General features: G+C 44.2%; 1 protein-coding gene across 1 annotated transcript; it reads left to right on the forward strand.

The window, feature by feature from the left end:
- The first annotated feature begins 7,754 nt into the window (after positions 1-7,754).
- Positions 7,755-9,149, forward strand: LOC120028919 (apolipoprotein A-I). The gene is made up of 3 exons (XM_038974187.1): positions 7,755-7,806; positions 7,938-8,082; positions 8,194-9,149. The coding sequence occupies exons 1-3, from the start codon at positions 7,764-7,766 to the stop codon at positions 8,792-8,794; spliced, it is 789 nt and encodes a 262-aa protein (XP_038830115.1). The 5' UTR covers positions 7,755-7,763; the 3' UTR covers positions 8,795-9,149.
- Positions 9,150-16,953: the final 7,804 nt, after the last annotated feature.

Consider the following 16,953-nt stretch of genomic DNA (forward strand, 5'->3'; position numbering starts at 1 on the left):
GTTTCTCTGCAAAAAAAACACCCACCAGCCGTTTCTACTGTGGGATCCTCCTAAAACTGCAGAAGACAAATCAAGGAACTAATTGTTTATAGGGCTTGTGCAAGACAGCAAATCAAATTTCGTGAAATATTATGCTTATTGTCGCTGTCTTTGAACATGACCTCCATGAACTTGAACATGAGATTTCTACACAGTAGTCCAATCTACACAGTAATTCAATACTTGGCTTTGCAGTCCTCTGCTGTGAGAAATAGATAAAGATCTTGAAATCTAGAAATAGTCTAGATCACTCTGATGGAATGAAAGCCTCACACCCAGTTGGCATGGCTGGTTCAGTTTGTGTGTAGATGTTTATTTGTTTAAATGGCTGTAAAAAAAAAAACATATATGTTTCTGTTCATGTTAACCCTCCGCTATCCCGGCACTAGTATTTTCAGCAAATCCTTGATCTAGTGGCCGCCAAATCTGAAGGTAATTGACTGATGGTCATTGTCACAGTTGTGTAAGATCTGTGGCAAAGTTTGCAGAATTCTTTCCAAAATGGATAGATGGCATCTACATTCTTAGAAAAAAGGGTTCCCAAAAGGGTTCTTCAGCTGTCCCCATAGGAGAACCATTTTTGGTTCCAGGTAGAACCATTTTTATTTCCAGGCAGAACCCTTTTGGGTTCCATGTAGAACCCTCTGTATAGGGTCTTTATAGGGTTCTCCTATGGAGACAGCTGAAGAACCCTTCAAGGTTCTAGATAGCACCTTTTTGGGCACTGCTTTATCTTTCTTTTCTTTTACATAATGTGTAGGTGGTTTGGCCGAGGTTCTAGGTGAATGACCCATTAATTCCCGGCAGTGATAGGCACTAGTACACAAACATAGGCCTTGGAACTTAAATAACAACATCTACACAGCTAAACACACAACATCTCTTGCTTATACATTTGTGTTCTTTTATCTTGAGTACTCAGACTTCAAGGAATTGAAAAAGTCACAGATTACTTTAAAAAATCTGTGTAAATTAAAATAAAATGTATGGGTCACTTGTTCCCGAATACAACAGGTGTAGACTTTTCCGTGAAATGCTTACTTACGAGCCCAATACAGTGTAGACATTGTTAATGTTGTAAATGGCTGTTGTAGCTGGAAACTGCAGATTTTTAATGGAATATCTACATAGACGTACAGAGGCCCATTATCAGCAATCATCCAATGACACGTTGTGTTATCTAATCCAAGTTTATCATTGTAAAAGGCTAATTGATCATTAGAAAATCCTTTTGCAATTATGTTAGCACAGCTGAAAACTGTTGTGATGATTAAAGAAGCAATAGAACTGGCCTTCTTTAGACTAGTTTAATACATTTATTATATAAATTTGGTTAAGTTGTCAACTAATGTGAATTCAATGTGAAATCAACAAAAACTGTCACCATGACATTGGATTTAGGTTAAACATTGTGTGAAAAAAAATAAAAAAATTCCCTTACAGTGATTACTTTTTTTGCAAATCCAATCAGTGTCCCACATTGATTCAACGTCATCACATTGATTATTTTTTGTTGAAATGACGTGGAAACAACGTTAATTCAACCAGTTTTTGCCCCGTGGGAAGGTTTTGATACTAATATTGTTATTTCCTCTTTTATTTAATCTCATATCAGGTAACAAATGGCAAGTTTCCTGGGTGGAGTCATGCAGGCTGGGTCAGGTGACAGGACAGGAGACAGGCCCCATCAGCCACTCTGTCTTCAGCCGCTCATAAAGCTCAATTGGGTTTCAGTGCACCAACAGGGGGGAGGGATCCAGGAAGAATAGATTGGACGAGGGAGAGTTGGGGGTAGAAGAAGACACGGGGGAATGAGTGTGAAAATATGCAGAAAAAAGAAGAAAAGAGAACAGGAAATAGGGCATTTGAATATGCTGAGAAAGAATAGATGCCTAGGCAGGGGTTGGCAGGTAAACATAGTGGTTAGAGCGAATCCCCGAGCTGACATTGTAAAAATATGTCGTTCTACCCCTGAACAAGGCAGTTAAACCACTGTTCCCCGGTAGGCTGTCATTGTAAATAAGAATTTGTTCTTAATTAACTGACTTGCCTAGATAAAATAAAATAACAATAATTAACAATACAGAAGTTGGGAAGGAAACACATTCAAATATACCGTTACATGCAGATGAAAGTAATCTCACTGATTTTGTATGGCACAGTAGGTACTGAGAGTAATGATTGTCCAAGGCAGTGTAAATCCATGCAACTCAACAATGACAATGTGTTGAAATTAGGGCTGTCAGAGTTAGTCAGATAACTCAAGTTAACTTTTTGTAATTTTTGCACACATTTTTTTTTATTGTGACTTAATCGCATTGTCTGAAAGCATTCAAAATACACTGAAAACATTCAAAGTACATCTATACAGCTAAAACAATCACAACAATGTGATGTCAAAACAAGTTGACATTGATGTTAAAGAAAGTGTGCTTTATCAATTTACGTAACTTTGATAACCGTTACTTTTGCACAAAATCAAGACATCAATATTCTTGTAACGCTTTTTGTATAATTAAAAAAACAATTATAGCTCAATTTGAGCAATTTCTGAATTTGCGATTAATCTTGATTAATCACAGCAAATCCTGCGATTAACTCAATTTTTAAAAAATTGCGTTTCACAGCCCCTGTTGAAATACATTGCATGTTGCATGGGGAGTTGTGCTGCAGTAGCTATCTCTCTATATACTTATGAGTTGTTTTGAGGGAAATAGTGGGATGACATCCAATGTCTAGTCAGTTCAATGTCTAGTTTGATTTACATTTGATTCACTTGTCAACTAACGTGAATTCAATGTGAAATCAACAACAAAAAATCACCATGTCATTGGATTTAGGTTAAAAGTTAGGTGAAAGGACAAAATGCTCTTACGTTGATGACTTTTGGTAAATCCAATAAGTTTTCCACATTGATTGAATAAAATCACATTGATTATTTGTGTTGAAATGACATGGAAATAATGTTCATTCAACCGTTTTTTCCCCAGGGGGGGGATTGTATTATTAATTATACTTAATTTTCATGAAAGTGCTCTATCAGATTCATAAGTAGGAGCGCTAAGATTGAATCCTAACTACACCGGCTCTGACGCTCGTCGGATGTGGCATGGCTTAAAAACTATTACGGACTACAAAGGAAAACCCAGCCCAGTCATGAGCTGTCCAGTGACATGAGCCTACCAGACAAGCTAAATGCCTTTTATGCTCGCTTTTAGGCAAGCAACACTGAAGCATGCATGAGAGCACCAGCTGTTCCGGACAACTGTGTGATCACGTTCTCCGTAGCCGATGTGAGCAAGACCTCACTGACATTTTCAACCTCTCCCTGGCCAAGTCTGTAATACCTACATGTTTCAAACAGACTACCATAGTCCCTGTGCCCAAGGAAGTGAAGGTAACCTGCCTAAATGATTACCGCCCCGTAGCACTCACGTCGGTAGCCATGAAGTGCTTTGAAAAGCTGGTCATGGCTCACATCAACATCATCATGCCAGAAACCCTAGACCCACTCCATACTGCCCCAACAGATCCACAGATGACACAATCTCAATCGCAATCCACACTGCCCTTTCCCACCTGGACAAAACTATATGAGAATGCTGTTCATTGACTACTTCAACACCATAGTGCCCCCAAAGCTCATCACTAAGCTAAGGATGCTGGGACTCAACACCTCCCTCTGCAACTGGATCCTGGACTTCCTGAAGGGCCGCCCTCAGGTGGTAAGGGTAGGCAACAACACATCTGCCACGTTGATCCTCAACACTGGGGCCCCTCAGGGATGCGTGCTTAGTCCCCTCCCGTACTCCCTGTTCACCTACAACTGCGTGGGCAAGCACGATTCCAACACCATCATTAAGTTTTCTGACGACTCAACAGTGATAGGCCTGATCGCCGACAACGCTGAGACAGCCTATAGGGAGGAGGTCAGAGACCTGGCAGATTGGTGCCAGGACAACAACCTCTCTCTCAATGTGAACAAGACAAAGGAGCTGAGCGTGGACTACAGGAAAAGGAGGGCCAAACAGGCCCCCATTAACATCGACGGTACTGAAGTGTAGCGGGTCCAACACACCAAGACAGTTGTGAAGAGGGCACGACAACACCTTTTTCCCCTCAGGAGACTGAATAGATTTGGCATGGGTCCTCAGATCCTCAAAAAGTTCTACAGGTGCACCATCGAGAGCATCCTGACCGGTTGCATTACCGCCTGGTAAGGCTACTGCTCGGCATCTGACTGTAAGACGCTACAGAGGGCAGTGCGTACGACACAGTACATCACTGGGGCCAAGCTTCGTGACATTCAGGACCTATACTATATCCATACTAGGCGGTGTCAGAGGAAGGCCCCAAAAATTGTCAAAGACTCCAGTCACCCAAGTCATAGACTGTTCTCTCTGCTACTGAATGGCAAGCGGTACCGGAGCGCCAAGTTTAGGACCTAAAGGCTCCTTAACAGCTTCTACCCCCAACCCATAAGACTGCTGAACAACTCAAGTAATCAAATGGCCACCGGACTATTTACATTGGCTTATAAGTAAGCATTTCACTGTAAGGGCTACACCTGTTGTATTCGGCACATGTCACAAATAACATTAGATTTGATTTGAACAATTTTACTATGCTGTGGGGATGTTTTTCAGCAGCAGGGACTGGGAGACTAGTCAGGATCGAGGGAAAGATGAACGGAGCAAAGCACAGAGAGATCCTTGATAAAAACCTTCCAACAGAACAATGACTCTAAGCACAAAGCCAAGACAACGCAGAAGTGGCTTTGGGACAAGTCTCTGAATGTCCTTGAGTGGCCCAGCCAGAGCCCGGACTTGAACCCGTTCAAACATCTCGGGAGAGACCTGAAAAGGGCTGTGCAGCGACACTCCCCATCCAACCTGACAGCTTGAGAGGATCTGCTGAGAGGAATGGGAGAAACTGCCCAAATACAGATGTGCCAAGCTTGTAGCGTCATGTGCCAAGCTTGTAGCAAAAATGTCTACAAACCTGTTTTTGCTTTGTCATTATGGGGTAGTGTGTGTAGATTGATGAGGGAAAAACACAATTTCATCAATTTTAGAACAAGGCTGTAAGGTAACAAAATGTGGACAAAGTCAAGGGGTCTGAATACTTTCCGAATGCGCTGTACAATGCCAGTCAAATTTATTTAGAATTCATGTTCTACATTAACAGTTTTCATACAACAGAATGCTCAAATTTCAGCTAGAACTCAAGCCCATGGGTCTGCAGGGATGTCCCATTAATAAATGAACAAGTTCTACGGAGCTCACTAATCCAGTGAGGAAAACTAGAAGTTCAAATCAAGTCAAATGTATTGGTCACATGCACAGAATACGACAGGTGTAGACTTTACAGTGAATTGCTTACTTACGAGCCCATTTCCAACAATGTAGACTTAAAAAAGTGAGACAAATGTTTGCTAAATAGAAAGGAAATAGTTACACAATAAAAACAATAATGAAGCCATATATAGTCAAACTATATACAAGTTCGCTTACAATATGTCAATGGATTTCTAATGACACACAAACACTATGATGACAGACACTCAATCCTCTATCCCAAGGAAATTCCAATTCCGCCGATTGACATGGAGCCACATTGACAAAGTCCGTCGATGACGGAACAAGTTACAGCTCAACACTGACCCTTTAACCTATTAATCACCATGGAGCATGCGGCACGCACATACAAACACACACACACACACTCTCTCCCTCTCCCTCTTTCTCTCTCTCTCTCTCTCTCTCTCTCTCTCTCTCTCTCTCTCTCTCTCTCTCTCTCTCACTCACTCACTCACTCACTCACTCACCCACTCACACAACTCGGGGCTCCCGAGTGGCGCACCGGTCTAATTGTCTTCTCTTTGACTGTGTTCCCAAAGTTCCACCAGATGTATATAAGTTGTACATAAAAAATGAAGAAAGAGATACATATACACTCTGACATGCTGTAGGTCTCCACAAATCAAACAATGGAGCCAAACAATAGTGATAACCCAGTATTTAACTGTCACTTTTGACCTCTTTAGAATCTTGTTATATACGAGGATGTTTCTTTTTGCTTAATCTCATTGCTGAATCGGGGACAAATCTCATGTGTCCCTCATTTGGTAACCCTAATCCCTCCAACAATGTATAATCCATTCTCTTCTTAGTGAACAATGTTGTGAATAAATGAACAACATAACTTCAGGCTAGCAGATGTTCCTCCTTGGTGAAAGGTCTTTGGTAGCATCAAGATGCTAATGCATCCTCAGGGTGCTTCTGTCACCTCTCTCTCCCCTGCTGTCTGGCCCATCTCCCTTGTTCCGGCCCTTTCATGTCTCATGGTAATGCCACAGGAGATAGCAGCTCAGATAGTCCAGCAAGGCCAGGCAAGAATGGCCATTGTCCTGGAGGCCAAATGTCCCGGGCAACCATGGAGCACATGGTGGTTGTATTGTGTGTGAATGTTTTACCATCGCAAGGTGATTGAGTTGATTGTGGCATTGGGAGCACAGTCAGAGTGGAGATTGTAATTATTCACCTGAAAATGAAATCATATCACAATTAGAATAGATAGCCATTTAGAAAGACACAAAATAGGATCGAGAACATTTGATTATCCATGATAATACACACACATACAAGTGTGTGTGCATGCGAGTGTGTGTGTGCGCATACACTAGTGTGTGTCCACAGCGTTTCACTTTGCTGACTCCCCCTGAATGCACTCTGCAGGTGACCATTGTACCCGGCTCCTCCCTGTGAGATGGTGTGGGGGTGAGGTCCACCTCCACGGAGGCACACAACCTCTCACACCTCTCCCCCCTCCTGCTGCTCCAGCCCTATAAAAAAACAGAGCTGGCCCTCCTGTTCCCCAGTCTCATAACGACCAATCACCCACCAGGTAAGAGAACGACTGGGAGAGCTAAGGGCTGGGGCTAGAGGCCAAGGATACGCAGAGGACGACTGAGGAACTAGCAGAGAGAAAGGCAGACTAGAACTTTCCTGCGAACTTTGTTTGCCTCTTACTTTGAACGCTTATTACCACTTTGATATGAACTGTTACAAATACATTGGGCAGCAGTTATCACTTTAGCAATACGTCTTCCAGACAGTTTGCGATAATTTACTAAAGAGATGCGAGGGAACAATGGAGAAATAATTGTATTAAATGTCCTAGAAAAAAATATAAGCTAATTTTCTTCCTATGCCAATAACTTTCAGTGCATCTTTATTACTCTGAACAACTGCTTAAGTGTAACCTCTGTCTAGGGCCACAGTATTCCAGCGATGTGTCTGTTTTAGTGCAGGGATTGGGGATTAGGTGGTAGGAGTTGAGGGTTAATCTCGTTGAAGGAACAGTATAACTCTATCCAGCTCTGTGTAATCTGACCAGATTAGAGGTCCTTTCAATAGGCTGACATATGGCAAAGCGTAAACTGATTGAGGGCAGCCTGGAGTTGCGTGTCTTTGGGGGTTTGCTCCTTGTGCTTCTCCAAGTGAATCATTGTCTAGTTTGCTTTTGGTGACATTTAAAGTTTGATTTAGAGTGTTTTGCAATTAGTGATTTGTTACACTGTTCAAGTATTGTTCAACTCTAAATCTATTTTTAACCATTCAATGTTGACTTCCCATGGTTTACAGTTTCAATTGTGACTATTTGAATTCTTGTCTTGCTCATTGTTCATCACCTGTTCTCTTTTCCCCCCTCAGACCACCATCATGAAATTCCTGGCTCTTGCACTCACCATCCTGCTGGCCGCAGGTTAGTATCCCATGCTCTGGTATATTGAAAAATTCCAAATTAAATCTTACCAAATTCCATTAAAGTGCCGGGCCATTCACCACTGTTGCCCAACCAATGTCTGACCCTCTCCCCTCTCTCTCCTCTCCCAGCTACCCAGGCTGTTCCCATGCAGGCTGATGCTCCCTCTCAGCTGGAGCATGTGAAGGTAGCCATGATGGAGTACATGGCTCAGGTGAAGGAGACCGCACAGAGGTCCATCGACCTTCTGGATGACACAGAGTACAAAGATTACAAGTAAGAACATGTTGCATTTCATCTTCTCTATCTTCAATGGTGCCCAAACTCCACAGATAACTAAAACAATCTCTCTCTCTCTCTCCCTCCTCTTCTTGGTGTTCCTCTCAGGGTGCAGCTGTCCCAGAGCCTTGACAACCTCCAGCAGTATGCCCAGACCGCCTCCCAGTCCCTGGCCCCCTACAGCGAGGCCATTGGCGTTCAGTTGACTGACGCCACCGCCGCCGTGCGCGCTGAGGTCATGAAGGACGTGGAGGAGCTGCGCTCCCAGCTGGAGCCCAAGCGCGCCGAGCTCAAGGAAGTCCTGGACAAGCACATAGACGAGTACCGCAAGAAGCTGGAGCCCCTGATCAAGGACATCGTCGAGCAGCGACGCACCGAGCTGGAGGCCTTCAGGGTTAAGATGGAGCCTGTTGTGGAGGAGATGCGCGTCAAGGTGTCCACCAACGTGGAAGAGACCAAGGCCAAGCTCATGCCCATCGTGGAGACCATCCGTGCCAAGCTGACCGATCGTCTGGAAGAGCTGAGGACCCTGGCCGCCCCCTACGCTGAGGAGTACAAGGAGCAGATGTTCAAGGCTGTTGGAGAGGTGCGCGAGAAGGTGATGCCCCTGACCAACGACTTCAAGGGCCAGGTGGGCCCCGCCGCCGAGCAGGCCAAGGAAAAGCTCATGGCTTTCTACGAGACCATCAGCCAGGCCATGAAGGCATAAACGCGCCCTCAACCGGACCCCTCCCTCTCTCCCTCCCTTCTCACTCACACTGACTCACGCACCATACGTACCAAGCGAATGCCAAACTGATGCACTTCCTCTGCAGCGACATGGCAGGACTCTTACTCTCTCTAACCACCACCACTTGCGCTCAAGCACCTGCAAGCGCAGACACTAACACACTATTGCATACATTCAGTTTTGAACTGTGTTCAGGGCCTGTGTGCACAATCCTAGGCCTGCACAATCTCGACTGTACTATGAACATCAAGTGTGAATATTCTTGTGTTGCTGCTTGTTCAAGATAGCTGTGTGCTTCGAAACAGCTCAATAAACACCATACTGTTTCATACTATTTCATTCTCTGAGTTTGACTTCTTTGTATTGGATTGTTTAGAACAAGCTTTTACATGTGGCTCTCACAACTAACATGGCGCTCTGTGACAAAATAGCCATGTTGGGTTTATGTGTTCTACCAATATGTGTCCGATGACAGGATTTCAAACCACAAAATAATGTCGTTCTTCTTTAAAGTCTCCTCTCTCAACATGATCAAAATGTAACTTCATAAGCAATATAGACTTATGACAATGAAACAAACACATGTCTCTTCCACGGATATCATGTCACCGTAACAGTGTTTCTTCGCATTCGTTTAAAAGAATGGTTCATCTAAAAATGATAACTGATCAAAACAAAAACAAATGAACTTTTTTTAATTATTTCGTTAGAGATGGTGCTGATGGGGAGCTAACACCGTCCCATCACCGAGTATGTGCACACACACACACACACACACACACACACACACACACACACACACACACACACACACACACACACACACACACACACACACACACACACATACACACACACACACACACACACACACACACATACACACACACACACACACACACACACTGGAGCACTAGGAGGGGGTATGACTGTTGGTAAAAAAAAACTGTACATTATGAGTTTATGCTTCTTGAGTTATAAGGTTGTTTAACAATCATGCCGTCTAGACATAAGTTGGTTCTTTGTAGAGTAGACTTCCACCAATACCAACTTCTGTCCCTTCACATGTAACATTACTAGATATTAAGCAAGAGGGTAGTGATGGGTGAGGCCTTCAACGGCTCAGTTGGTAGAGCATGATGTTTGCAACGTCAGGATTGTGGGTACTGTTATCTGCACTAACAGTGTTATGAAATCATATCTGCTGCTATCTACTGCTAAATTGCAATAGTTTTGATAATAAACCTGTACTAACTGTACTATAAACTTGTATCTGCTGCTATTTGGTTGTGGTTTGTTTGTAATGTGTTTTGAAACATGATCCTCTTATTGTTTTTTGGTTTGTCTTTAATTATGTGAGTTGCTTGGGAGAAAAGTGTCTTCTAAATGGCATATATTTTTCAGGGCCCTGTCTTTCAAAGATAATTCTTAAAAATCCAAATAACTTCACAGATCTTCATTGTAAAGTGTTTAAACACTGTTTCCCATGCTTGTTCAATGAACCATAAACAATTAATGAACATGCACCTGTGGAACGGTCGTTAAGATACTAATAGCTTACAGACGGTAGGCAATTAAGGTCACAGTTATGAAAACTTAAGACACTAAAGAGGCCTTTGTACTGACTCTGAAAAACACCAAAAGAAAGATGCCCAGGGTCCCTGCTCATCTGTGTGAATGTGCCTTTGGCATGCTGCAAGTAGGCATGAGGACTGCAGATGTGGCCAGGGCAATAAATCGCAATGTCCGTACTGTGAGACGCCTAAGACAGAGCTACAGGGAGACAGGACAGACAGCTAATCGTCCTCGCAGTGGCAGACCACGTGTAACAACACCTGCACATGATCGGTACATCCGAACATCAATCACACCTGCGGGACAGGTACAGGATGGCAACAACAACTACCCGAGTTACACCAGGAACGCACAATCCCTCCATCAGTGCTTAGACTGTCCGCAATAGGCTGAGAGAGGCTGGACTGAGGGCTTGTAGGCCTGTCGTAAGGTAGGTCCTCACCAGACATCACCGGCAACAGCGTTGCCTATCGGCACAAACCCACCGTCGCTGGACCAGACAGGACTGGCAAAAAGTGCTCTTCACTGACGAGTCGCGGTTTTGTCTCACCAGGGGTGATGGTCGGATTCACGTTTATCGTCAAAGGAATGAGCGTTACACCGAGGCCTGTACTCTGGAGTGGGATGGATTTGAAGGTGGAGGGTCCGTTATGGTCTGAGGCGGTGTGTCACAGCATCACCGGACTGAGCTTGTTGTCATTGCAGGCAATCTCAATGCTGTGCATTACAGGGAAGACATCCTCCTCCCTCATGTGGTACCCTCCCTGCAGGCTCATCCTGACATGACCCTCCAGCATGACAATGCCACCAGCCATACTGCTCGATCTGTGCGTGATTTCCTGCAAGACAGGAATGTCAGTGTTCTGCCATGGCCAGCGAAGAGCCCGGATCTCAATCCAATTTAGCACGTCTGGGACCTGTTGGATCGGAGGGTGAGGGTTAGGGCCATTCCCCCCGGAAATGTCTGGGAACTTGCAGGTGCCTTGGTAGAAGAGTGGGGTAACATCTCACAGCAAGAACTGGCAAATCTGGTGCAGTCCATGAGAAGGAGATGCACTGCAGTACTTAATGCAGCTGGTGGCCACACCAGATACTGACTGTTACTTTTGATTTTGACCCCCCCTTTGTTCAGGGACACATTATTCCATTTATGTTAGTCACACGTCTGTGGAACTTGTTCAGTTTATGTCTCAGTTGTTGAATCTTGTTATGTTCATACAAGTATTTACACATGTTAAGTTTGCTGAAAATAAACGCAGTTGACAGTAAGAGGACGTTTATTTTTATGCTGAGTTTATGTGTGTGTGTGTATGTTTGTGTGTGTGTGTGTGTGTGTGTGTGTGTGTGTGTGTGTGTGTGTGTGTGTGTGTGTGTGTGTGTGTGTGCGCGTGTGTGTGTGTGTGTGTGTGTGTGTGTGTGTGTGTGTGTGTGTGTGTGTGTGTGTGTGTGTGTGTGTGTGTGTGTGTGTGTGTGTGTGTGTGTGTGTGTGTGTGTGCGCGCGTGTGTGTGTGTGTGTGTGTGTGTGTGTGTGTGTGTGTGTGTGTGTGTGTGTGTGTGTGTGTGTGTGTGTGATTATTACATGTCAGTGGCTTCATTACAGTGTGATGTATGAAGTGGGATCCAGGGTCCCTTGAGTGTCCAAGCCTGTAGAAAGCCTGCTTGGTGTTCCAGTCCTCTGTCCCAGACCCAGTCAGTGGTACCCTCAACCACACCGACACTCTGCTTCTCCAAGGACAGCTAATGGTCTGAGACTAAATCAGGGAGCTTTGCTGTGGTCAAAGCTACTCTAAATTGGACAGCAGACTGGTCAGTAAACAGTGGAACAGCAGAGCAGTACAACCAACTGGGGGAAGTTGAAAGTGGACAAATCTGAAACGTTGCCCACCACTGGAGAATCTGACTGTAACACGAACAGTATGGATGGTACTGGAGCGTCATTGCATTAGTTTGAATTCATGGTTCCTACCTCTTTTCTTGTGAAATCCTGTTTTTCATGTGTTTTCTCCTCCTCTTCTCCCCAGTTCCTCAGTTGTCTCACAGGTGTGCCCTCACGCTGCCCTGCTGTGCAGAAGTTTTTTGGGGTCACCTGTGCCAAAGTCCCCCAGGTTACGGGTGTCACAGTTCAGCTGGAGATGCACACGCTGTGTCAACAGTTTGACCAGCTGGGCACAGAGATGATCGTCACCAAGGCTTGGGAGGTAGGAACATGTTGACGCATATGGACACAGACACACACACACACATAAACACACACACACACTCACTATGGTTGAACTAATCACTGCGTTGCTGCTGTGTCCTGCATGGTCCTTGTAGGAGGATGTTCCCTACCTTCCAGGTGAGTATCTCAGGGATGGAACCTGCAGTGGAGTATGTGCTGCTCATGGACTTCATCCCTGTGGATGAGTCCAGGCTCTGTCGCAGCTGGCCGCGATCGGGAGACCCATGGGGCGGCGTACAATTGGCCCAGCGTCGTCCGGGTTAGGGGAGGGTTTGGCCGGCAGAGGTGTCCTTGTCTCATCGTGCACTAGAGACTCCTGTGGCAGGCCGGGGGCAGTGCACGCTGACAAGGTTGCCAGGTGTACAGTGTTTCCTCCGACACATTGGCTGGCTTCCAGGTTAAGTGGGCATTGTGTCAAGATGCAGTGCAGCCTGGTTGGGTTGTGTTTCAGAGGAACTACCAATTGGATACCACAAGAATGGGGAGAAAAAATGTGGGATAGGTGGAAAAATTATTTCTATCAAGCAATAATGACAAACCTCCTATCTGTCATATATTTAATCTGAGCCTAGAGGAAAGTGTTTGTCCTCAGGCCTGGAGGGAAACCAAAGTCATTCCGCAACCAAAGAATGGTAAAGTGGTCTTTACTGGTTCTAACAGCCGACCTATCAGCTTGCTGCCAGCTCTTAGCAAACTGTAGGAAATACTGTGTTTGACCAAATCCAATGTTATTTCTCTGTAAACAAATTAACAACAGACTTTCAGCATGCTTATATAGAAGGGCGCTCACAAATGACTGGTTGCTGGTTGAAAGAAATTGATAATAAGAAGATTGTCGGAGCTGTACTGTTAGATTTCAGTGCAGCCTTTGAAATGATTGACCATAACGTTTGTGGTATGGCTTTGCAACCTCTGCCATACCGTGGATTCAGAGCTATTTACCAAATAGAACACGAAGAGGTTTTCTTTCATGGAAGCTTCTCTAATGTGAAACATGTAAAGTGTTTAACATTTTTACCAATGACTTTCCGCTGGCATTAAACAAAGCCTGTGTGACCATGTACGCTGATGATTCAACCCTATACGTGTCAGCAACCACATCGAGTGAATTCACTGCAACCCTAAACAAAGAGTTGCAGTCAGTTTAAGAATGGGTGGCCAGTAATAAACTGGTCCTGAACATCTCTAAAATCAAATCAATCAAATCAAATCGAATCAAATTTTATTGGTCACATGCACATGGTTAGCTGATGGTCATGCGAGTGTAGCAAAATTCTTGTTCTTCTAGTTCTGACAATGCAGTAATATCTAACAAGTAATCTAACACATTCACAACAACTACCTTATACACACAAATGTAAAGGGATGAATAAGAATAAGTACATATAAATATATGGATGAGCGATGGCTGTGCGGCATAGGCAAGATGCAGTAGATGGTATAGAACAGTATATACATATGAGATGAGTAATGTAGGATATGTAAACATTATTAAAGTGGCGTTATTTAAATTGACTAGTGATATCGTTATTAAGTCCATTTATTAAAATGGCCAGAGATTTAGTGATGGCTGTTTAACAGTCTGATGGCCTTGAGATAGAAGCTGTTTTTCAGTCTCTCGGTCCCAGCTTTGATGCACCTGTACTGACCTCGCCTTCTGGATGATAGCAGGGTGAACAGGCAGTGGCTTGTGTGGTTGTTGTCCTTGATGAGCTTTTAGGCCTTCCTGTGACATCGGGTGAGACCGCACTACCCTCTGGAGAGCCTTGCGGTTGAGGGCGGTGCAGTTGCCGTACCAGGCGGTGATACAGCCCGACAGGATACTCTCGATTGTGCATCTGTAAAAGTTTGTGAGTGTTTTAGGTGACAAGCCAAATTTCTTCAGCCTCCTGAGGTTGAAGAGGCGCTGTTGCGCCTTCTTCACCACAGTGGCTGTGTGGGTGGACCATTTCAGTTTGTCCATGATGTGTACGCAGAGGAACTTAAAACTTTCCACCTTCTCCACTAATGTCCCGTTGATGTGGATGGGTGCGTGCTCCCTCTGCTGTTTCCTGAAGTCCACGATCATCTTCTTTGTTTTGTTGACATTGAGTGAGAGGTTATTTTCCTGACACCACACTCCGAGGGCCCTCACCCCCTCCCTGTAGGCCGTCTCGTCGTTGTTGGTAATCAAGCCTACCACTGTAGTGTCGTCTGCAAACTTGATGATTGAGTTGGAAGCGTGTATGGCCACGCAGTCATGGGTGAACAGAGAGTACAGGAGAGGACTGAGAATGCACCCTTGTGGGGCCCCAGTGTTGAGGATCAGCGGGGTGGAGATGTTGTTTCCTACCGTCACCACCTGGGGGCGGCCTGTCAGAAAGTCCAGGACCCAGTTGCACAGGGCGGGGTCGAGACCCAGGGTCTTGAGCTTAATGATGAGTTTGGAGGGTACTATGGTGTTAAATGCTGAGCTGTAGTCAATGAACAGCATTCTTACATAGGTATTCCTCTTGTCCAGATGGGATAGGGCCGTGTGCAGTGTGATGGTGATTGCATCGTCAGTGGACCTATTGGGGCGGCAAGCAAATTGGAGTGGGTCTAGGGTATCAGGGAGGGTGGAGGTGATATGATCCTTGACTATTCTCTCAAAGCACTTCATGATGACAGAAGTGAGTGCAACGGGGCGAAACTAAGAGCATTGTATTTGGTACAAATGATTCCCTAAGTTCTAGACCTAGATGAATCTGAATGGTGTGGCTGTTGAGCAAGTTGAGTAGACTAAATTATTTGGTTTTACCTTAGATTGTAAACTGTCATGGTCAAAACATATTGATTCAATGGTTGTAAAGATGGGGAGAGGTTTGTCCGTGATAAAGAGATGCTCTGCTTTTCTCACAAAGAAAATCCTGCAGGCTCTAGTTTTATCTTATCTTGATTATTGTCTAGTCATATGGTCAAGTGCCGCAAAGAAGGACCTAGTTGAGCTGCAGCTGGCCTTGAACAGAGAAGCACGTTTTGCTCTTCATTGTAATCAGAGGGCTAATATCAATACTATGCATGCCATGCATAGTAAGAGTTAAGGAAAGACTGATCGTATCACTTCTAGTTTTTATAAGAAACAATGTATTGGAAATTCCAAACATTTTTCATTGTCAACTTATATACAGCGCTGACACACACACTTACCCCACCAGACATGCCACCAGGGGTCTTTTCACAGTCCCCAGGTCCAGAACAAATTCAAGGAAACATACAGTATTATACAGAGTCATGAGTGCATGGAGCTCCCTTCCATCTCATACAGAGCAAGAGAACAGCACACCTGGTTTCAAACCTGTTTTTTTGTTTTTTTTGTGTGTATATGCTGACATGTATGTGTAACTGATAGATACACACACACACACGCACACTACATGTCAATGTTTTCAAATGTATGTAAATTGTTAAGTATTTGTAATGTATTTTTCGTTATGTGTCGGACCCCAGTAAGATTAGCTGTCGCCATTGGCGTAAGCTAATAGGGATCCTGTTAAAATCAAAAATCTCCTATCTCCTCTCTCTCTCTCTCTCTCTCACTCTCACTCTCACTCTCTCTCTCTCTCTCTCTCTCTCTCACTCACTCTCTCAGATCACCCAGCTGAAGATAGCCAGTAACCCATTTGCAAAGGGCTTCCGAACTACTGATCCTGACGCCTGGTAAAACAAATAAACATGTTCTTTTTTGTTAATGTCTAGAATTTCAGAATCGTTTTGGTGATACGTTGAACATAAAAGTCAAAGTACAACAACCAAATTCAGACATTGAGAACTGTTTGTCAGATTCAGGTGGCTTCCCTCCTACAATTAATATCTAATCTAGATTGTTCCATGGAAACGCTCAATTAAATAATAACTGCACCATTGTACATCCTTATCGCTCTCGCTCTTATCACCTGATTCAGGTTAAGGAGCAATCTCAATAGGATTCCTGATCTTTGACTCTGGCGTCTACATATGACAACACAACAGACACTCAGGTAGCCTAGTGGTTAGAGTGTTGGACTAGTGACCGAAAGTTGGCAAGATCGAATCCCTGATCTGACATGGTAAAAATCTGTCATTCTGCCCCTGAACAAGGCAGTGAACGCACTGTTTCTAGGCCGTCATTGTAAATAAGAATTTGTTCTCAACTCACTTGCCTAGTTCAATATAGGTTAAAAAATTAGGCTTGATAAAGTAAGACATTGGTTATTAAGACCAAGCGTAACATGATATGGTAAAAGGTGACTAATGTTTTTAACCTGTTGTAATTCTGCCTGACTGTTCTTTGACTGTGTGTCGTTTTGTGTTATAGGTGGTCAGCGCCAGGCCCCTGCCTCAC

This window comes from Salvelinus namaycush, chromosome 34, assembly GCF_016432855.1.
Source record: "Salvelinus namaycush isolate Seneca chromosome 34, SaNama_1.0, whole genome shotgun sequence".
NCBI classification, from domain to species: Eukaryota; Metazoa; Chordata; class Actinopteri; order Salmoniformes; family Salmonidae; genus Salvelinus; species Salvelinus namaycush.

What these genes read in the sequence shown, in the direction of transcription:
- LOC120028919 (XM_038974187.1), top strand. Translation starts at nt 7,764, where the DNA reads ATGAAATTCCTGGCTCTTGCACTCACCATCCTGCTGGCCGCAG. An exon ending in CACCATCCTGCTGGCCGCAG is followed by an intron (nt 7,807 to 7,937) that starts GTTAGTATCCCA and finishes CTCCTCTCCCAG; the next exon opens with CTACCCAGGCTGTTCCCATG. An exon ending in ACAGAGTACAAAGATTACAA is followed by an intron (nt 8,083 to 8,193) that starts GTAAGAACATGT and finishes TGTTCCTCTCAG; the next exon opens with GGTGCAGCTGTCCCAGAGCC.